The sequence below is a fragment of the Pseudopodoces humilis genome, chromosome 3 (genome assembly GCF_049639895.1).
Source record: "Pseudopodoces humilis isolate 2021_Gansu_Grassland_sample_001 chromosome 3, ASM4963989v1, whole genome shotgun sequence".
Classification (NCBI taxonomy): Eukaryota; Metazoa; Chordata; class Aves; order Passeriformes; family Paridae; genus Pseudopodoces; species Pseudopodoces humilis.
The window spans coordinates 35,556,234-35,578,277 of NC_142202.1; the positions used below are offsets into that span (position 1 = coordinate 35,556,234).

The 22,044-nt window shown below is 37.5% G+C and overlaps 1 protein-coding gene across 4 annotated transcripts in view; it reads left to right on the forward strand.

The window, feature by feature from the left end:
• The window catches only part of CRIM1 (cysteine rich transmembrane BMP regulator 1), a 174,822-nt gene that overhangs the window by 54,417 nt on the left and 98,361 nt on the right, over positions 1-22,044 (forward strand). For 2 of the 4 annotated variants that reach the window (XM_014255981.2, XM_014255980.2), the window contains one exon: positions 1,189-1,289. The exons of the other annotated variants lie outside the window; for them this stretch is intronic. In XM_014255981.2, the coding sequence (XP_014111456.1) occupies positions 1,241-1,289 (49 nt within the window). In that variant the 5' untranslated portion in view covers positions 1,189-1,240. The remainder of the gene's footprint in view (positions 1-1,188; positions 1,290-22,044) is intronic. 4 annotated transcript variants of the gene reach the window in all.

Genomic DNA, 22,044 nt, shown 5'->3' on the forward strand with positions numbered 1-22,044 from the left:
TTCATTCTGCCTCCTGTTTCTCTCGTTTTTAACAATTGCCTGTTTGTTGGATCTGAAAGATAAGTAATTTAAAAGATTAATTGGTTTCATAACTGAATTTGCATTCCAGGGATTCTGGAATTGCAGGAAGCTATTCATGCAAAAAATGCCTTTGTGTTAGTTCTAAATAGCTCTATAAATGTGAGACCATATTGGTTTTATGACTGTAGCCTTTAAACAAATAACTCATCTGTCTTCAACATGATTAATTATTTTAAACATTTAGGGTGAGAGTGATTGTCAGAGTTGATTAAGATGTTTTATCTGATATTTTTTCAATACATTTACAATTCAATTTACAATTCAATTAAGATGTTGCTAGCCAGCTGTCTTTTACATGGAAGAAAATATTCTCTTTGTATCCTTGTTTAATTAACAGTAGTTCTAGGTAATAGATCCGTTGAAGGCTTACATTGTAGCCCAGACAAAAAAGATTAGTAGTTGAGTTCATAATTTTTTGTGTTTAAACCAAATGTTATAAACAAACTCATAAATTCTTTGTCGTTTAGCTTATATGAACAATTTCATCTCTTTTTTTATTAATATTGATAGATCTCAAGGCCCAGACTGGGATACTGTGCTGTAGTGGGTATCACTTTGTGGTGCAGTGTAATCCTCTATAACTTTCTTCTGATGTAATAACAATTTGGAAACTGGGGAGGGGAAATATTTATATAAACAAATACCATTTGCATTTCCCCCAAGTCCCAGCTTTTTTCAGATATAGCATGTGTGCTTTTATTTTGGTTTTGCCTTAGATGACAATAAGTAATTACAAAAACATCACTGTTTTGCTGTAGATTCACATGTGTGTGGAATTGTTAGTACATGGAATGCTGATTTAATTTACTGGACACAGATTTCTCATAGTTTCTTCTAATTAGCTTGTATCTCTTGTTCATAAAGTTAGTTTGTATGCAAACTGAATTTCTCATATAGCTGTTTATAGTCAGATTGTTTCCAGGAATTTCTTTGGGATAAAACCTTCCATTTTATTAAACACTAGACAACAGTTGCTAAGCTTGGGATATATGATTTGATTTCCTTTCAAGTTTCAAATATATTTCCTTAGAATTTAGAATCCAGTGAGCTTTACCTATCTCATCTTCCTGAAATTCAGTTTTACATTTTGTTCCATTTTGTTTGTAGGTGCTCTCCCCACTTTCCTGGTTGCACAGTGGGACTTTTCCCACTGCTGCTGATGCCCAGATGGTCTCCTTGCGGGAGGAGCAGCCTCAGCCGTTCTGTGGGTGAGTAGAGGCCATTGGGATGGAGGCCTGGACAGTAGTGCCTCTCCTCTCCTACATGCCCCTATTCTCTTCTTGCCAGGCAACCTGTGAATTCCTCTCAAACTCTACCTATTTGGCATGCAGCATTTGCATCTCCCTCCAGTTTACTGGCGTGGTGGAGGAGGTCTTTTTACAAAAGTTTTTATCTGGAGAAAAACTCTTAATAGCCTGCCAGTCATGTGGCAGTTCCTGGTTAGTCTGTTAACTGCAGTGAGAAAGAAGCATCCATTCCCATGGGCCTCTCAGTGTCTGTGATTCCTTCCATCAGAAATCTTGGTCACAAAGCTGGAAGACCATCTAGTGTTACAGGTTATGGCTTCAACATATTCTGGTGCTTTCTCTGTTTCTTCTTCATCAATCTGTCACTGATGAAATCTGGCGTCCTGCTTTATTAGTAGGAATTGGTGGAGACGTGCAGGACTGCTAGTTAGCAGTGGGTGTGGAAAGAATGAACAAAACTTCATATTTCTTTTAGTTTGGTTTGTTGGGTTTTTTTTTTACAGTAGGGCTCCTGTAACCTGTATGTTTTTGGAGGTGCCTAGCTAAAAGAAAATCATAGGTTGACAACAATTAATTCAGTCCCGCTTCTTTTCAAAGACCAATTTCTTATCTTTTGTCTGAAGTAGTTCAACAAGATACTTAATCATTGATCCTGAAGTTTTTCATGTTGCTTGGAAGTGGTGCTTTGAAATAGTGCTTGATTGAACAAGTTAGACAAGCTTTTTCAAACTATCAAGGTTTTGCTTTCCTTAAGTAGTGGGATTAAGTCACCTTCACGCTGAGCATTACTTTGTTAGCTAGTAGCTCCATTTAGGATTTGCATAATGCTGTCTTTAAAATAAACCAATGCAGTTCAAAAGCTATATAGTAGCTGTTAGTATTAAATGAGCATCTGAGAGGTTAATACACTCAAGATTTAGTGACAATAATCTGTTAAAGCATTTAGTAAATGAGTGCTTGAGTTTCTGGACCAGCACTAGATAATAATTTGTGGTGACTGCAAAGGTACCTAAATGAGAGTCTAAAGAAGTTGGTGGTAAAAGGACCATTGCCATTCCTTAGTATCTTCCATTACTTAAAGTAAGCACCTGACATCTGCAAAAAATCTGTAAGCAAGCAAAGTAGAATAAGAGAAGACTTCTGAATAAATGTACTTTGAGGTGGAGAAGGCTTTCCTGGTACCTGCATAAGAATTTTTTTACCTTATACAGAGATTATTCCATCTTTTTTAAGACATGATCATATACTAGAATCTTTACTCATTTAATAGAAGTCAAATTAAGGCAGTCAACATTAGAGTGGAGTACTATTTTATAGAATTCCATGTTACATACAAGGCTGTGCTAAATTAAAGTAGACTTGATGAATTCAGGGCAGTGTAAAAAATGTTAAATTCAGACTAAAAACTAATGTATTGTTTACAAAATGAGATTAACTTCGCTGGTGTTAATTTGGATCGTTTCTCACTTCAAGTTGTAGTTGAAATGAAAACTGAAGGAATTTTGTCTTCAGTTTCTTGAAACTTTTTATGGCTGATGGATTTTTACTGCTGTCTTGACCTTGATTGTACATTACTTCTTGTTATCCTTTACTTTTCCTCTGTACTTTATTTTGATAATAAAAATTCTTCCAGAAAAATAATATCGGTTAACATGTAGTGTTTGAACGGTTGTCCAGTCCAGTGTTAAGTAATGCATTGTTGCTGTTGTATTAATGTTAAAAAATACAGGAGGTTAAAAAGAAAATCAGTTACTGATGTCAGCTGGTGGTAAATCATAACAGATACTATTTGGAGATGCTTGTGTCTTGTTCTTTTAATGAGTTCTGCAGACAGCTGTAGCACTGTTCTATGTGTGAAATGATGAGTGGTGGTGGTGGTGTTATAATAAGAGTGGCTAAGTGGTGACTTACATTTTTGTGCTTTTTTTGCATGTCTTGATCAAAAAAGTCACTTAATGCAAGGTAGAGACTAAGCATTATCTGTACTAAAATTACTATTAGATCATCTTTTTTATTAGTCTTTTAGGTTGTTACTGATATTGTTACTGATTCTGGCTAATTGAATTATGTTTTAGCTAGATGTAAGACTTGGGGAAGGGTGGGATACTCTTATCTATTAAAACTGACATGGTCAATGCACAAATACCACATCCACATAGTGAATGTAGCTATTTGGTGTCTGTGAAAGGAATCGTCTCTGTGTTAAGTGTCTGATGCAGAGGTTTTTAGCATTCCATTGCACAATTATGTCCCTTTGCTCTGTGTGGAAAGATCTTTGCATTATGAAGCTGCATACTGCACGTTTGTCAGAAATGTATCTTGAAAACATTAAACATTTTTCGTTAGTAGAATGAAGACTGACGGTGGTATGAAAATTGCCTTTGATGCATATATTTTCAACCCCACCATAAAAAAGTGATCAGGGAGAGAAACGGTAGGTGTGTGCTTGTGTTTATCTGCCGTGTTTGACTCAGTGAGCAACAGGAATTATTTCTGTTGCAGAGAAACTGATAGTGGGCAGGTGGCCAAAGCTGCTTTGGCTTGCTGAGACGGCGCTGAGGAGCAGGATGCTGACCGAGTCCAGCTTGGGATTGTTTTGGGATGTAAGTGAGCGAGCAGCCCTTCCAGCTTTCCCTCTTCTCTGTGCAAAGCCATGGTGCCAGCTGCCTGCAGCAGCAGTGTGGGCGGTCAGACGCCTTCCCTGGCACTGCCTTCAGGTAGAGATCTGAACCGTGGTGTTAATCCTCTTCTGTTTACTCTGCCTCGCTCTAAGGGAGAATTTTCGTGTTTACTGTGTCACTGAATAAATGCCATTTACATAGTATGATACTCCTTCTCAACTTCATCACCTCTTCCACTCCTTTAAACTTCTCCCAAACTAGGTGCACATCTAGTGACAAATGTTCTTGGTAGCACAAGACTTTTTATTTTTTTATTTATTTGACCTTCAGGCAGTATTGTGCCAGTCTCTTCAGCTGCCCAGCTGAAGTCTCTGATATTCTAGTCAGCTCTGTGTATTTCGTATCATTATCATCACTAACCAACACAGTAGAAGTTAATTTGAATATTTCTTCACCTACGTGTGCTTTTATGGACAAAGTGGATGAGTTCATTGCTTGTTTGGTTCTGGCAGTAACATTTTATGGAGAAAGCATATTCTTGGAGCAGGCATGTGAAACGCAGCTGAGGGTTGCTTGTGGGGCGAAGGAGGCTTTGACCTGCTTGCAGGTTTGTTTTGATGTGTTCTCAATTCACAGCTTCCAGCATATTTTTGAGCACCACACTCTGTGCCAGGCTGATCAAAACACTGACTTTTTCTCCATTAGCTGCATCTTTTATTTCTTTGCTTCCTGTGGCTTCTGTGGTGCTGTTGGGGTCCCGTCAGGAGGCCAAGCCAGGGAAGTTTGCACAAGGAATGCCTGCGGTCAATGCCAGTGAATCTCTCTATGCAGCTATGCCGGTTTGAAGAACAGGATTATTCTCAGTCTTTGCTGTGTTCTGCAGTTGTGCCATTCCTCATGATCTATCAAATGTAATTAACTCTTCCCAAATTTGTGGTATCCCTGATTAACTCCTCTGTCTCCAGACAAAGCAAGTTTCTTGTTCATTTACTTTTAGCCACTTCAATGGTGCTGCCTGAGGGAGGCGTTCTTGGTGTTCTCTGTAGGCCCAGTGCAATAGCAAACATCTTGTCTTTTGAATACAGTAGGGTTTTTTGATTGATCTTGATATGTCCTTCTTTCTCATCCGCCTTTGTGGTGATGCAGAGAAATTAGAATATGACCGAAGAGATTGGAATACTCTAGAAATGTATTTTTCAATGAGACGGTAGCATGTTTTTTCTGGAGGTACAGGTCTGGTCTGTCTTTCTTTTTCCCAGTGGTCTTTATGCTTCTGATTTACTGTTAACAATAATAGGACAAAATTCCACTAATACATTTCATAGCTGTTATCAGTAGCAGAAGATATATGAGTAGTATTGTAGCAAATCCAATGATGGTTTTAATGAGTGGGATTTCCATAATATCATAATGTTCTGGGGGTTATTTTGTTCATATACACATGTATATGTGTGTGTGTGTGTGTACACATATATAAACATAAAATAAACCTATGGACTCATCTGACTAAAATTTCATAATGTGATGCAGCACTGTTTCATAACTTATCTAAAGTAACCCATTGCTTCTGTATCATTTCAAAGAACAACTGTGTGTATTTCCAATGTTATGCATAGTTCAGCATGGTCAGAAATAACTGGGGTAAACCAGTCTGTGCGTTGTCTGGAGGTGCACCAGTCTGCTGGTGGGAAAAATACACTGGTAATGGAATAGAGGAGATGTCTGTTTTTTCTAACAAAGTCTAACAGTTTTTAATTAGTAATATAGCAATTGCTTTTTTGTTGCTGTTATTTTAATCAATGATATTTAGCTTCATTTATTGTGGAGCAATATTAAGGCAGGCTTCTTCATATGTAATGAAGCTGCTATATGGTGATGCTGAAGGGATTATGTATCCAGGATTATTAAATAAATTTATGTTATAAGCCATGGGCATTTCTAGTACTCTGAACATCTGTTTGTATAAACAGGTTATATGTTTGTATAAACAGATAATTTTTTTTATTAACATTTGTCTCCCAACAAGATTTAATAGTTTCTTTGCTTTCTTCCATCTTTGCAATATAGAATAGAATATTAAACATTGTATGTAACATTTGTTTATGGTTTGAATTGGTAAAAAATTTTTCCAGGTGACTGTATATTGCATTTACATTTGTATATGTATTTTCTTTTGCTGTTTATGTATGAGGAGCTATGCATATGAATATTAAACAATATTAATATTAAATAATTAAATATTACTGGCTATGCATATGAATATTAAATAATTTTGAAGCTTTGATTTTTATCATAAATCAGAAAATCATTGGCAAGAATGTTTCAAGAGTAAGATAACTTTACAACACAAGAAAAATAATTCTAGGACAAAAGTTAGGAGGAAGGATGGAAGTAAAATTAAAAAAAAAAAAAAAATCTGAATAAGCTTCAAATGTAGCATTTTTTTTCTCTTGTACTGTTTAGATTTGTTATTCCTAAACAGTGGGGAAAAATAAGGACTATCTTGTTTGAAACTTTTGTTACAAAAATTTCAATTTCATTTGATATTAAGATGGTGACTTCTGGTATGAGCTTGGAAACTTAGTTCAAGTAGGCTGATTTGATTGTTCCTTTATCCATAGTAACTCTAGCTCTGTGTCCATGGGATGTTTATAGCCTCTGTTACTGGATGCAACAAAGAAATAGAATATGCATGGTGTCACATCCAGCCAATTATTTCAGGTCTGTGTACTCATTCTGCTGTTTGTTTGTTTAGTAGGTATTTAGAAGGTATTTCCATACCTTTTTCTTTAAAAAAAACTTAGTTTTTACCATCTGATACTAGGGAACAGCCCTTCTTAGTTATCATTCTTGTCTATTGCACTTTTGCTTTTCCAAAGAATTTGCTGTACTTTATACTTAGTTGGATTATGCATTTTGCTTCTGCATTCATACATGTGTTGTGTGTAGTTGCTTCCATTATATCATGCCTGGTACAGTAACTAAACCCATAATGTAATGGGGAGGGTGCATTTAGTCTTGAAGTAGTCTCTTTCCTTTTCAGTGCTACAAATTAGTTTTCTTGAAACCTGATGCAATTATGTTAAATGCTTACTTTCCAATTTATACTTCTCAGGATCTCATTTATGAGCACTGCTTCTCTATGTATTCTCTTCTTACTACATTTTTTCTTGAGTCAGCAATAATGAGTCTTTGACAGATTTGAGCTGGAACCAACAAGAAACAACTTTTTTTTAAAAAAAGGTAAAAAGGAATCCCAGCAGACAGCAAATGACACAATTCTTAGTGTTCATTGCCAGTTAGGAGTATAAACTTACAATGTTTTACTTGTTAGGGTGTGACTGCATGTGTTTACTCCACTGCCATATGATCTCTGAGGGCTAGCTTGTGATGCAAAATCCTTACAATTAACTTACTTTTACTTTTTAAGAGCACAGTGTTTATTCCACCACTGATGGAATACCTCAGGTGCAGTACGTAATCTTAACAACCTAGTTTTGTTTGTAATAGTTATGGCTTTTTTCCTGTCAGTAAAAAGTTCTTCAGGATTTAATTTCACGTCATTTGCTGGTCCGTGAAAATGGTTTTGTATGAAAACTAAGTTGACTTTCTCTGTTACATTGCTGATGTTCTGCTGACATTTTGTGGAGTTTAAGTAAATGTACAGTTGTGGGCTTGCCTGGTTTCTCCTGAAGTTTGTTCCTGAACCGCTATGGCAATTACAATAAAGTACTTACTAAAAGTGTAACATTTTACCACAGTAGTCTCAGAAAGTATGGTCCATATGTGTAAGCACAATCGATAACTTTGCTAGCATGATACCAATGATGTCAGCAGAGCCAGCAGCAACTAAAGTTGCCTGAAGTTTGGTGGGTTAGGCCATTAGGGCACTGTTGTGATTAATTTTTATGCTGCATGTAACAAACACCAAGTACACTGTGTTTTAGTTCTCTGCATGTTAGTGACTAGATCAGGACCCTATTTGATATCATGTTTCAGGTGCAAATTTAGTAGTACTAGTCTCTCAGTTATACTATTGTCTCCAAAAGATATTTCAACAATTCTTTGGTCCTGTCTGTCTGTTCTTTATCAAATCTTTCAAGCTAAGGATGAGTTTTAGTTTTTGTGCTTCAACATGTTCAATTCATATTTTTGTAGCTGTGCCACTTAAAAGTCTTAAGGGGGTGGATGAGGCCTGTTTCCTTCTACTGTTTTGTTTCTTTCTGTGCATGGCATATGATGCAGGACAAAAAAGCTATTATACCTGCCCTGGTTGCTTCTGTACTCTCCTGCAGTCTTGGTGACATTTCCTATGTGAGAGAGGTAGGGAGGGAGCAAATTACAGCTAGTGTTGAGATAATTTTGCGATTCAAATATTTTTGTTGCTGAACTTTAAACTTGTAAATTGAAGTGATTTCTGCCAAATCTGCTTCTGAATGATTTAAAACCAAAGTAAAAAAAAGCAAAGTGCAATCCCAGAGCAAATAATCGGTTTAGTTTTGGGTTTTTTTTCTTTAAGGGTTTTGTATTAAGTACATTGTAATATTCATGATTAAAAAACAAAAACAGAAAATCCCAAACTCTGAAGGCCTCTGTACCTCAGATTTAACTTTGACATTGATGATTTTTGTACTTGGAGATAACCAGTAGGGAATCCATATTCATTACACACTTTCTTTTACCATCTGTCTCTTTAGTTTTTGATATGACATTATCTGTCAAAATTGCATGTAGTTGGCCAGGATATAATCCATTCAAGAAATGTTTGCAAAAGTTCAGTGGAGATTTAAGAAAAAACTTTTCTGCCAGTGGGCTTTTGGACATGAGAAGGCAAAGGGAGGATTTCCTGCAACCTTGTAAGTCTGTGTTGTCAGGTGTAAGGATTGAAAACAAGGACAGACTTTTGGGCTCTGTCATCTCCCCTCAAACTTGGACAGTGCATTGGAAGGAGGTTGTTTGAATTAAATGGAATAGGGATGGACTCTACAAAAGGAGAGGGAAGAATATAGAAGAGGGAGAGGGCTAGGCAATTAAACATGAGCTGAATGGATGATGAGGGAAACAGGGAGGAATTTAGAAAGGAGGAACTAGAACAGCTGGGGGAGTGATAAAGGCTGATGTTTGAAGAGGAGGTGGGGAAGAAAGATATGCAAAGGTTTGTTGTTTTGTACTTTCACTCTGCAATTAAAGCTTGGAATAATTGACAGATTTCATGAATTTACCATTTACCTACCAAGTTAGTTAGGTCTTGAGTCACTGTAGTATTGGTCCAGATCGAAATTCATTACTTCCCCTGCCCTGCCTCACAAGGCATTATCATTAGAAAATATTTGCAAGCATTGTAAATCTATGGTGAATCTAATAAATATCCTTCTTATTTGTGAATAAATACAACTCCAAATGATGCAAATTCATATTCTATCCTAAAAATAAATGCAACTTTCTAAAAGAAATGTCTCACAAATCCTTGAATTCATGTGGTACATGTGGAGTTGCATTCAAAAAGATCTGTAAATGCATCTTGTATTTTATGTTTTTAATAGTCTTCCAGTTGCTGTCATGGAGTAAAATGTTTCTGCATTTAATTATTTACTAGGCAACAGTAGTGGGGCTTGGAAATGCATAAACTAATGTGGATAGAGTTGGTCTGGAAATTAACTGAGTTGTTAGGGAAAACATTCTGCTGGAAGAAAATATGGTATTTAACTAAATTCCAATTCTCTTTTAATATCTCAGAATAATCAGAAAGGGTTAATCTCTTAAAGAGCTGCGCTTAAGGGTGGGTAAAGCTGTGTGCATTCACTAGGATACGATCTTGCAAGTTGACTTCTGATGTAGCCTTGTGCTAGTTCAGAATAGGAAGGAATTGCTTTTCACAATAGGAGTTTATATGGGACTGTGTTTTGGATTTGTGATTAAATAGTTTTGATAACATACTGGTGTTTTAGGAATTGCTAAACAGTGTTAGCATGGAGTTGGGGCCTTTTCTGCTTCTCATGCTGCCCCAGCAGCATGTTGTCTGGGGATGCACAAGGAGATGGGAGGGGACACAGCTGGGACAGCTGCCCAACTGCCCAAAGAGATAGTCCACACCATAGCTCATCATGCACAAGCATGGGAAGAAGGAGAGAGGTTTGCCAGCACTGCCTCTTCCTTGGGACTGGCTGGAGCTCAGTAGGTTGGCTGTTGATGAACAATTGTGGGATTTTTGCATTATTTGTGGTGGTTTTGTTTTGTTTTATTTTTCTTTGAGCAGTTTTGCTTTTCTTTTTATACTACTCCTTTTTCCTTATTAAGCTGTCTTTATCTCAACCCCATGAGTTTTTGCATTTTTGCCCTTACGATTCTCTCCCCATCCCAGTAGTGGGTGAGCAGTGAGCCAGTGGCTGTGTGGTATTTGTACTGCCTACTGGGATTGACCCATGACGTAAACCTTACCAAATTAACTGAAGTTATCAAAATTAAGTCTTGAAAAGTTTTTCTGATTGTCTACTGAGTGTTTTGAGTTAATATGAAGTAGTAATCCAGACTCTCACATGCTTTCAAGATCTGCCAGTGGCATGTTGTATAGATTCCTCTACATGTGCTTTAAGGGTTTGCTTGCTTATTTGGAGACTTAACCATATTTATGTTAGGTTTGACATTTTGCTTCTCTATTTCACTTTGACTTCTTCTTCTGGAATCTAAAGTATTACAGAAACTATTTGTTTGATACTACTGCTCATGAAGTTGAATCACTGTAGTGAAGTTGAGACTGCAGTGAGCCTGCTACAGTTGAAATTTTTCTACTCCACACATACATATTGTAAGATTATGTTTGGGTGTTGTTTAATATGTATATTGGTTGGTTTCAATATACAAGATTCTAGTGTCCTGTCATTATGTCCTCAGAATGTTTTCTTTTAAAGTCAAAGCAGTATTTATTTTATGTTTAAAAATAAAATAGAAAAAAAGATGTTAACTTTAAGAGGAGAGAAAAAAGGTTCCCGTATTCTTGTTCCTCAGTGGTGCATTTGCCATTTAGTCTCGCTTAGTATACAGATCTGAATTTAATCTATGTATGAAAATATGAATATATTAATACACTAGTTATGTTGTATTAAATATTCTAATAAGGTGTAAATATATTATATATAAAGAAAAACAGTACTTGAAATCTCTGAAAGATACAGAGGTATTAAAAATTGACCAAAATAATTTGCATTTTGCACCACTGTAAAATAGATCATTATTTTTACCTAACTGCAACATGATAGTGTTATTGAAGCACAGAAGTTATGTAGCTATAGCATCTGAGACTTGTTAGCATAACAAATGTCACCCACTTAAAGTTGTCCAGAGGCCAACATTATTTTCAGATGATTACTACAGTGCTGTGTTTTGTAATAATAACTGCATCCACAATTGGAGCATCTGTGTGACTGGTATTACAGGGCAAACACAGGGCTGTGGCTATGGGCTGTTTTATTCCAGTGTTTTTCACAACCAAGCCTTTTTTTGAAGGCAGAGGCTTTGTAGTGGAAATCAAAACTATTTCTTATTGAAAATCTTGCACTCTTAATGTTGAGTTATTGCAGGCCAGTCATTTATGTAGTTAAACACAGTGTAGGTGTAAGTAATATGTATGTGTCTAGTTACTGTGTGTGGTCATTTTGATTTGCCGCAACAGGCGTGGTGAACCTCAATGCCATCAAGTTTGTGATGGCTGAACTGTGGTTGTTGGTGAAGGTGGGTGTGTTTAGATGGAGGAATGCAGCCTGTTGTATCAGTTTGGTATGTTGGGACCAGCCTCTTGTTTGACTTGTACAAACCTGGCTGTGCTCTTTTCAGACTGGTGTGGACAAAAGTGGGCATCTGAAGAGAGTCTGCAGTGAGTGGAAATGCAGGACATGATAACTCCTAGACTGTGCCACTTTCTTGGGTGGCAGACATTTTGCTTGGAAACAAGTGAGCTTCTAGGATAACCTAAGTTTATATTAAATGTTTAGGGACAAATTTGTCTCGGAGTTGATGGGAAGAGTAGTATTGTTTCTCCTCAGCTGTTATTCAGTACAGCACCCTGCACACCATCCTCAAGTACTAGAAATAGCAATGCTGAGATGAGAGGGAAGGTTGTCATATCTCACCCTAATGCTTCTGGCGCTATCCCCTTATGTCAAATCAAGTCAGTAAATTATTGAAGGACATATGTTAACTCTAGGAGGAAGCTTATTGGTGCATTAGTGTCTATATGGCTCTCTCAACTAATGAATTAAGCTAAGTTCAGAGTTAATATTTAGATCAAGGGCAGAAAAGAGTATCTGATCTGACTCTGTGGAGATTATATTGCATACCAAAACTGTGAAGGGTGGATGACAAAATACTGGGCAGGATTGTTTCCCTCATAGCACAAACAAGCTGAAGTTCCTCATATAAATAATAAATACTTCTTTACGAACAGAGCAGTAAATGTAGTGAAGTACTCTGAGAATTTCCTCTTCTTTATTTAGGATTTGTCTACTACAGGTAAAGTAGAACTCGGGTCACAGTTTAAGAGATGATGAGTGCACAAACTCCCCATTGCAGGAGCAATTTGTGGACAAAATTAATTTCTATTTTTTGCTGTGCATAAGCCTGTGCTACTCCTGGACAATTGAACAGCTTCAAGAGACATGACTGAGATAGATGGAGGATAAAAACTGAATCCAAGGTTAAAAATACATGTCTTTGAACTTCCTTTTATCATATCTGCTGGTCATGAACTTCTAGCTCCAAAGTAAAATAATTAAAGATTTTGAAGTTTCTGTTTGGGTCTCTATCGGTGGGATGTCAAACCTACCCTTAAACGCTTTACTATGCTAAATAATAGTAAATATATTTTACTATTCTAAAACGCCCCACTGGGGCAATGTGTTAGTAGTTGTAGAGGTTGTTTTGCCCTTGTGAGAAGCTGATCGGGGCAGGAGCGGCGGTGTGCGGGGGATGGCGAGCCGGCAGTGCGGGATGGCGAGCCGGCAGTGCGGGATGGCGAGCCGGCAGTGCGGGGGATGGCGAGCCGGCAGTGCGGGGGATGGCGAGCCGGCAGTGCGGGGGATGGCGAGCCGGCAGTGCGGGGGATGGCGAGCCGGCAGTGCGGGGGATGGCGAGCCGGCAGTGCGGGGGATGGCGAGCCGGCAGTGCGGGGGATGGCGAGCCGGCAGTGCGGGGGATGGCGAGCCGGCAGTGCGGGGGATGGCGAGCCGGCAGTGCGGGGGATGGCGAGCCGGCAGTGCGGGGGATGGCGAGCCGGCAGTGCGGGGGATGGCGAGCCGGCAGTGCGGGATGGCGAGCCGGCAGTGCGGGATGGCGAGCCGGCAGTGTGCCCTGGCGGCGGCGGCGGCCAACTGCAGCCCGGGCTGCGGGAGCAGCGCTGCCAGCCCGCGCATCCCTCCTGCCACAGTCGTGCCCCCTCGGCAGGAGCTGGGGAACGCTGTCTAAAGCCAGGAGACGTTTTGTTCTGTCTGAAGACAAAGACAAAGGAGAAGAAGAAGGGACTTTGATGCTGTCTTCAGCGGCCTCGTATTTGGCCGCAGAGAAGATATAGGTAGGTGCCGCACCAAGGTGCACAGTGGAAGGGTGAGAAGCATCAGCTGCAACAAAAACGTGCCGAATACATGGTGGGATGTGGGAGAGAGAAACTTCCCCAAGAGGAAGTGGAATTGCCATCCACAGGGTTGTCTGAATTCACCTGGATGGATCTGAGCAGCTGACTAGCGTTAGCTTTACCCGCAGTAGGAGTGGGGACCAGATGACCTTATGATGTCCAGTTGGACTGGAATTACTGTGCAGTTGGCACACTTGAAAACAATAGATCCTGACCAAAAGTGGAGGAAGGTCTCGGACTTGCCTTGAAAGTTCTGAAAGTACCTGCCATAGGGAAGAATTTTGTGCTCAGAAATTTGACTGCATGGCCCTCACCATTCTTGGGAGCAGTTCTGGACTGCTTATTACCTGAAAGGGTTTGTTTTTCTTTTTCTCTATATGAGATCAGTTGGAACTGATAATCTCTGTGAGACATGAATACATTGCAAGGTGATACCTATGGGACATTAATATATTACATAACTTGATTTGTTTAGCTGCTGTCTCTATCTCCTAAATCTTTATTCCTAGGATGCATTTGAGATTGCTTGTAAATTTACTCCATAGAGCTCACCCTGCTGAGACAGTGGTTGGCTCTTCTACCTTATCTTAAAAGCAACTCTCTTCTCAAAAAATTGTTTGGGAGAAATTAACCAAAATGTTGGTTAATGTGGTTTTCTTCCATTCTTGTTTTGTTCTGTTCAGAATAGCATGATTGTAGCAAACTCTCTAACTGCATATGGGTCTATAGCCTAGGGCGTAATGGTTAATTTAAAGAAGAGAAATCATGCTTTGGTTTAGACTGAATTTCGCCTACCAAGAACTGAGTGATGTGAAGTTTCTGTGCAAAACACCAATTCACAACTACTTGCCAATGACTGACTAGTGAACATGCATTTGTATTACCTTCTTTTCAACTAGTCAAGGATGGCTACTCAGATGCAATTTTTCTATTGAAGAAAAACTTGTCCATTTTTTCTTGAATACTCAGAATATTTAGCAGCTGTAAAACATTTTCAGATACACACTAAAGAGTTGGGATTTTGTTTGGTTAGAGTGGAGTGTTTTGGTATTTTTTTTGTAGCACCTAAGAATCTTGACTGAAAAAAGGATTGTGTGTTACTTGAAGTATGATATCACGTGCGGAACATGTTTGCCTGTGCTTGTGAAGAAATTGTGTTGCTAAAAAGGATGGTAAACTGGGGAGTGAAACAATCCAAGTGCCTGACCTGAATTTACTGAAACCAGGAGTAGAAACTCAGTCCAGTTAAATGTGGTCCTGAAATTTAGTCTTAAGTCTTCTGAACTTTCTGTCCATTGGAGTATCCTTTCTATATATGTTGGGTGTCTCTTGGTTTGGATACTTCGTTGTTATATAAGCATCGCTATTCCTTTGTTCTTGTTTTTGTTGATTTAATACTGTTTTTGTGATGCATTTTTTAAAATTTGGTTTTGGGTGATTTTTTTTTTCTTTCTTGTTTTGTTGGGGTGTAGGGAATGGATTTGTGGGGTTTTGTTGTTTGGAGTTTTTTTAAGTCTGTGCTCTTAGTTACCACATTGTAGTGCACAGGAAAAGAGACAGTATGAATCCACACGAGTACTTATAAGTCCTTTCTAAGTCAAGCAGCTAAGGCAATTTATGCTAACTGAATATTTGTTTTTAAATCTTGCTGCATAAATAATTTATTTTGTAAGGCAGTCTTTCCATATTTTTCAAACAGTGCATTTACAGGTTATTTAAGGTTGTATTGTCCACTCTTACATAATCTAAGTGTGGCTTCTTTTTGTGGCATAATAGAAATTGAAGCTGAGCTTGCCATTTACTCAGCTTAGTTTTTGGGTTTTTTGCCTTTTTTCCTGAAATAGTCAGGGTTAAATATATTTTAAAATGTCTCAAAATCTACAGCATAATTCAAGAAAATTATGTGAAATGGGAGAAGACCAGTTTATTAAAGGTGATAATTAAAGTCCTGCTTTATAGGACATTAGCAGGTTAAGTGCAAGAGTTTTATTTAACTTAGCTTTGTTTCTCTTTAAGCATTCACCTAAGGCATTTATAGGTCATAGTGCATGGGGAGGGTATGCATGTAGTAAGAAATTTGAAATAAAATTTCTAACTTTCTTTTATTATATTTCAAATATTCTTTATTTTTATGCTGTTGATGTTATCCAAGCACATTTCACAAGGCATGCAGGTGACAGAATTGACATAGTTGCGTTTTATTTTTGCTACTATTGATGTATTTGTATTACTTAAATGTGTCTTTTCCTCTTGGTTATATCACAGATAAATGTTAATAAGTCTTGATCCAGATTTCCATGAAACCAAGTACTTATTCTGTGTTGAGAAAGTACATTCATTGCATAGAATGGATGAAAGATTAGAGCAGAATTGTTTGATTGGCAGCAGTAATACTCAGTGGCATGTTTTTCACATTATTCTTTTTGCTGAAAAAAAGTGAATTTTGAGTTGTGCTAATGAAAAATCTCCCTTAAATTTTACCTCATTAATACTGCCTTTGTTGGCAGTTAGCACCTCTAGCAGCTTTAACTAAAGATCTGATTTTTTTTCATTTTTTCCTCATTTGCTTCTGTTGCTGCTGCTTTACTGTTTACTGAGGACTACTGTTCACTGAGGTGTACTGTGGAGGAGATATCTTAAGTGACATGTGAGATACCTCATCATGTAATACTAGATTTTATTCTCTCTGCTGTCTTTTTCCAGCCAAATCACAGAAAACAATGAAATCTCGGCTTTGAAATGTGTAAGCATCAGTGGTTGTGGTATTTGATAAGGCTTTTTGATAGCTTTTGCTTTCTCCTGTTATCTCATTGAATGTCAGCAGGCTTTCCTGGTTAGCACTGCTCAGGCTTTGCTCACTTCTGCAGTGCTTGCTCTATATGAAGGAATAAATTTACAGCTTTGGGATTTCTTAAATGTATTGTGTGAGTTTATAGGATCAGTGCAGCATCATGGTTGTAAGGATCATTGTGTCTTTTGAGAAAAAAAAATGCTTAGTGTTTGCTAGTAACCTCAACTCCTTTCTTCTATTTTCATTAGTCTGTTTCAAGCTAGCAGAACTTTCATTTTCTTCACAATAGCTCTCAATTAAAATTCTGGTCTTGCTGCTCATGTTGCCTCCCAGGGTGTGTTTGTGAGGTAGAATCCACCATCATTGTAGCATGAGAGTGTACAGAGCTTGTCCCTTCCTTGGGGCTCAGTAGATACTGTTCAAAATTCCATTTGCTATTTTCCCACTCCTAGAGTTTTTCCAGGTTTGACGAGGAGTCTCCAAATACAACACTGCTGTCTCTTGACTGTTTTAAAGATGCTAATAATAACTTCTGTGGATAATGTGCCATCTGCATACTTGACTGATTTATTAATAAGCCCGTGTGCCCTGTCTCTGGTCACGGAACCACATAATCTGCAACGTGTGCTGCAAACCTTTATGCATAGGATTAATGCACACTAATTGTCTCCTGTGCTGTACACTGTACTGAGTTTGATCTAAAAATGGAATGGCTTTGGACGTGACTGAATCCCAAACTTGTTAAAGGTGTGCCATCATGGGAATCTTGCTGGAAAAAATAGTAATTTGCTTCACTTGGGAAGTGCAACTGTATCTGCAGTTTCCTGGCAGTAGCTTCTTCCAGGATGCATAATGTTCCACAGTTGTATGTAACCTGCATTTTAGTGCTTGTAAATTTAATCTTCATTCAAGGCTTAGGCAAACTGCCCTAAGAGATTATGCTAATCTAAAGCTTCTACATCTGAATTTCCTAGTTTGTTCTTTTTTCACTTGTGTCATGGAAGTTGCTGTGCAAAATGCCACAAATATGCTTTTCCTTAGTGTTTAAGAGAAAGTAATATTTTGTATTAAGGTTGATTTTTTGCACAAAACAAGTGCGTTGCTGTGTATTGTACTGATGGAGATGTACAAGAGGAAGGACAGGTTAGATGTAAAATAAGTAGTATTTGAGGTTTGCTTTAAATAGGATATAAACAATAAGTGGATAACTTAAGAGGAAAGGTCAATGAAGAAGAAAGAGTAAGAGAAGCAGATGGTGAAGAATCAGAAAAAATGTCTGAGCCAGGATGATTTGTGATGCTTTTTGTTAGTTATGATTAATAAACAAAAAATTAAGCAATACACCTGTGGAAAAAAACATGCTTGTTTGCAATCCTCTAGATCATTCCCCTTTCAGCTGTTATTTGAAACAGACTTTCCAGGTAGTTAATACACAACTGTATGCTTCAAATGAGATCAGAAACTGAATCTAATTAAAAAACATTGCAGCCAACAGCATTCTGAAATTGAGAGATTATTTTTATGTATTTGGCATAGGATTGTTGGTCTTTTTCCAGACTTGCTGTCTTTTGTTTGTCATACAAGGTGTTGGCTTTCATCCAGTTTGAAACAGAGGGGTCCAAGTTTAAAAGCTACTGAAGTCAACAAAATACTTGTACTAGTGTTAACAGAAGCTCAGTACTGTGTAAACTCTGACTTTCTCTGCTTTTTTGTAGTTTTGATGTTTAATTCCCTCTGTGGGATGTTGCTGCTTTAGGGTAGCATTTAATGGTGGACTTGAAGCTGTGTTTAATTGGTATTGTTAAATATTGTATTTATTTACCTGCACAGTCCTTTGCAGGCACCTGTTTAGTGACGATCTGAGGAATAAATACTGTGGATATTGCATGATTCTCAGTTTGTCTTCAAAGCAATCTGGCTGCTTACATTTTGTGCAGCAGCACTGCAGAGCAGAACAAACTTCTCATACTGCAATTCCTTGTGGTCTTACTGTGTGTGGGGGCAGGTTATGAATCCATGTGCACACGTATTGCACACGTGCCATCCCTCACCACCCCTGCAACGTGTGGGTATTTCTGGTTAGGATACTGCTGTAGTTTGAAAGCAGGATGAGTAAGATGATTCTCAAATTTCCAGGTGTTTATTTTTCCAATCAGTTCTCAAAAACCTTTGATCAAACGGTTGGGTAGCTGTCTTCTCAAGCTTAAGCTGTCTGGATTTTAGAAGAAAATTAAAATTTATTGTGTTTTTTTTGTCTTGTTGCTTTCTTTTTTCCCAATAGATATTTTGTTTTTCCTTTTTTATTTGTGTGAATGACAGTTGTAAAAATGCAGAAACACATTCAAACTAGCACTGCTAACAGGTATTGCAAGGAGTGCGGAATTCCTTACATGATTTTTAGATGCTTTTTAAAATTTTATTTTGCCTAGTGCAAATATTCTCTGGAGTCAAGAAAGCACAGTTTCTATTGTATTTATTTGTTCCATATTTTTACATGGAATATGAGAAGTTGGCTTCAGTAAAAGGACCCAGGAACAGTGTACTTTAGCTTCTTTTACATTGGAGTACTCTGATAAGCTGCTTAGGTTCTGCATTTTGCATTTTAAGTGTCAAGTGTGGCAGTTTATTAGAAGACTTTGCCTTTGGAGAAAAGATAATGTTTTATGTGTGGAATATCCACTATTTCTGTGTTCAGTGAAATGCTCCTAACTACAGTGGAGCATCTTAAGTGTCATTTCTCAGCAAAAATAAATCTGGTAAGAACCAATATCTACCTTTTGTGGAGGACTGAGCTGTTTAAATTCCTTCAGGGTGATAATTGCTCTTTTATTTGGAAATGTTTTAAAAAGTTTGTGGAGTCTCTTCACTGCAAGACACCAAGAATTTCTACATTAGAAGTCTCTCTGGCAGTATGGATTTCCCCTAAAATTATAATGGCCCCTTTTTGCTTTGCTGTCGTATTTCTTATTTAGGTAGAGTCGCTTTCTGTTGTCCTAAGTAATGCATAGAAATGTTGTTCAATAATACTGCAGGTTTGGTAACAGTTAGTTGGTGCTAAAACTCATTCTGGGGAGGCAAACTTAACAGAAATGTTAATGTTTAAAAATAAATAAAGGGGAAAAGGCAAGAATTTGGGAAGATCTCTGGTTGTTTGAAAAATCTTGTACAATAAAAATCTGTTTAAATTCTGAATTAGAGAGGTTTTTTTGAAGGGCTCAGGATGAAGCCAACCTAGAGAAGTCAAGAGAGATGAACTATAGCAGTTGGAGTTTGAAAATGGCTTGAAATATGCATCATTGGTCTTCTCCATTGAAAGCTGTCACTTTCTGTTTGCCTAAAAGAAAGAAAAGATCATTCTCTTTGTAGTTTCTGACTACTGTGGTATCTTAGGTTAGTAAAGAGAAGGCCATAATGTTGAACATGGTTGATTTTCCTAATATTATGCATCTTGAGTGTTCTTGTGAAAGAATTTGAGAAACACGTGGTTAAGCCTCTAATAAACATACAGAGGTTAAGCTGGTAAGAGACAGAGGTCCTTTGAACATAGTAACTGGGAAAACTAGTTTGCATACTGAAGTTTACTTGCCAGAAGCATCTTAAAGCATTTAGGTCCTGCTTTTACTGTGTGTGGGCTTGGGGTTGTAGGTTTTGGTGGGGCTTTTTAACATCAGCAATTATCAGAGAGAACTGAAAGAAATCACATACCTTACGTTTGTGTTAACAAAGCAAAGCACTAAAGGGCAGACAGGAGTTGATTCAATTTTGCTAACAACAAAAATTAAATTTCATTAAATATCAGATGCCTCATTTCTAAGTTAATGTTTACAACTCTGTTGCTTTTGTTAATCAGCTCAAGAAAACTGATTGCCCTTCCTGCTGTTCAGTCTCAGTTGCTAGTTTCATACATATGTGAATTCTTACTCTTTGTAAACTCATGTATGTATTTTCATTACAATTTGCATTTATTACAAATGCAAGTGTTTCTAAGTCCTTGTTCTGCTTATGTTTTTAGACTTTGAGTAAGAAAAAAAAGTAATTTGAGATTTTAGTCTGGGTGTGATTATGTGGTAGAGTAAGTTGTTTGGTGTTCCTTACATCCTGAGCTGCCTCCAGAGGTTTGTCTCTTGGGAGGTATATGGTGTGTCCTCAAATTCAAATCCTTTTCTCTTCATCACATCAAGCTGTGTGTTACAGTGCTTCTCTTTCACTGAATATTCGTGATTGTTTCTTCAGATATCAGCTAGGCTCATATTGTTTTCCTAAGCTGTGTTAAGCAGAAATGTTCAAAATAGTTGTGTTTATCATTATTTTGATACTCATTCAACATTACCTTTGGTTTTGCAGCTAAATATACTGTTGCAATAAATAATACTTTCTGCTTTAAGTAAATCTACTACTAGTGTACATTTTTGAAAGTCATCAAAGTATATGAAGCTTATACTGATTATAAATCTAGTATTTTCAGTTTTGATTTATTCCCAGAATGATTTGGCAAGTTTTAAAATTCCTAGCTCTGTAGGTGAGACCATCTCATTACTGTTTATATACTTTCTTTGAAAATTTTAGTTGATTTGCCAATATAAAGATTGAGCAATAGGAGGAGTAGTACCATTCATCCAGCATAATAGGCTCTCTTATATAGAGAAATTATGATGTACAATGTTATTCCAGCTGTGACAATATTGAAAACTTTTTAATTGTTATTTTACAGTAGAGGCAACACAGCTGTAAATCTGACTACAGCTATCTGCTCATTTCTCCAACTAACTTCTGAAGGATTTTTCACTACTGAATTTTAAAGGTGCTTTATTTCTATTGAAAGCAGTGCAGTTAGCAGTACAAAGGTTTCCTGTCCCAGGGATGGCACAGCTTCCCATGCTCTGTGCAGTGGGCTGGGCTCAGTCCTTCATGCACAGTTCTGTCAGCTGATGTTACCCATTATTGATTTGGATTAACTTGTTGGTGTCAAGCTAATACATATTTGTTGAAAGCAGGTTTAGAATGAAATGGAGGAAAAGTAAAATTACTTTTGAGTTTCCAAGACATGATTTTTTCTAAGCATAACAGAGGAGCGTTGTGAGCTGGGAGATCTGAACCCAAATGGAACTACTGCCACAAACACTATTGGTTTTATAGAACTTGCATTTCCTTTTAGATGCAGGTGTTTGGTAGAGCCTCATTGAGTCTGTAAACTCTTTATTTGGAAGGCATCAGGATTGAGGTCAGGATTATTTGTGATTGTGGTATGGTGTTTTTTGGGGTTTATTTGTTTGCTTGTTTTGAATTGCCACCTTTCTTTTTAATATTTCCAGTACAGGAAAAGAAACTAGTTCAGGAAATGAAATTACAAAATTATAATAGCTTTGCTAACTACCCAAAGGGGATTATTGTCTTCATTGACTGTAGCTGTCTTGATACAACTGATATAACCCTTTTTCTGGTTATTTGGTCCTCAAAATGGAAAACCTTTGGTAAATCTGTAGTAAACACTGTGTTCCAAAATTATGTATCAATGAATACCAGTTCTTAAAACTGGTATCTGTGACTGTCTTGTGGTGTGTGGCTTTTTTTAACCCAGGTTAGTTCCAGGCTGTTATATCAGGAGAAGATTAGGCTATAATGTGGGTGAGACAGGTTACTCCACTGTGTAGTACATAAAATGTGGAGCACCAGAATGCTGGG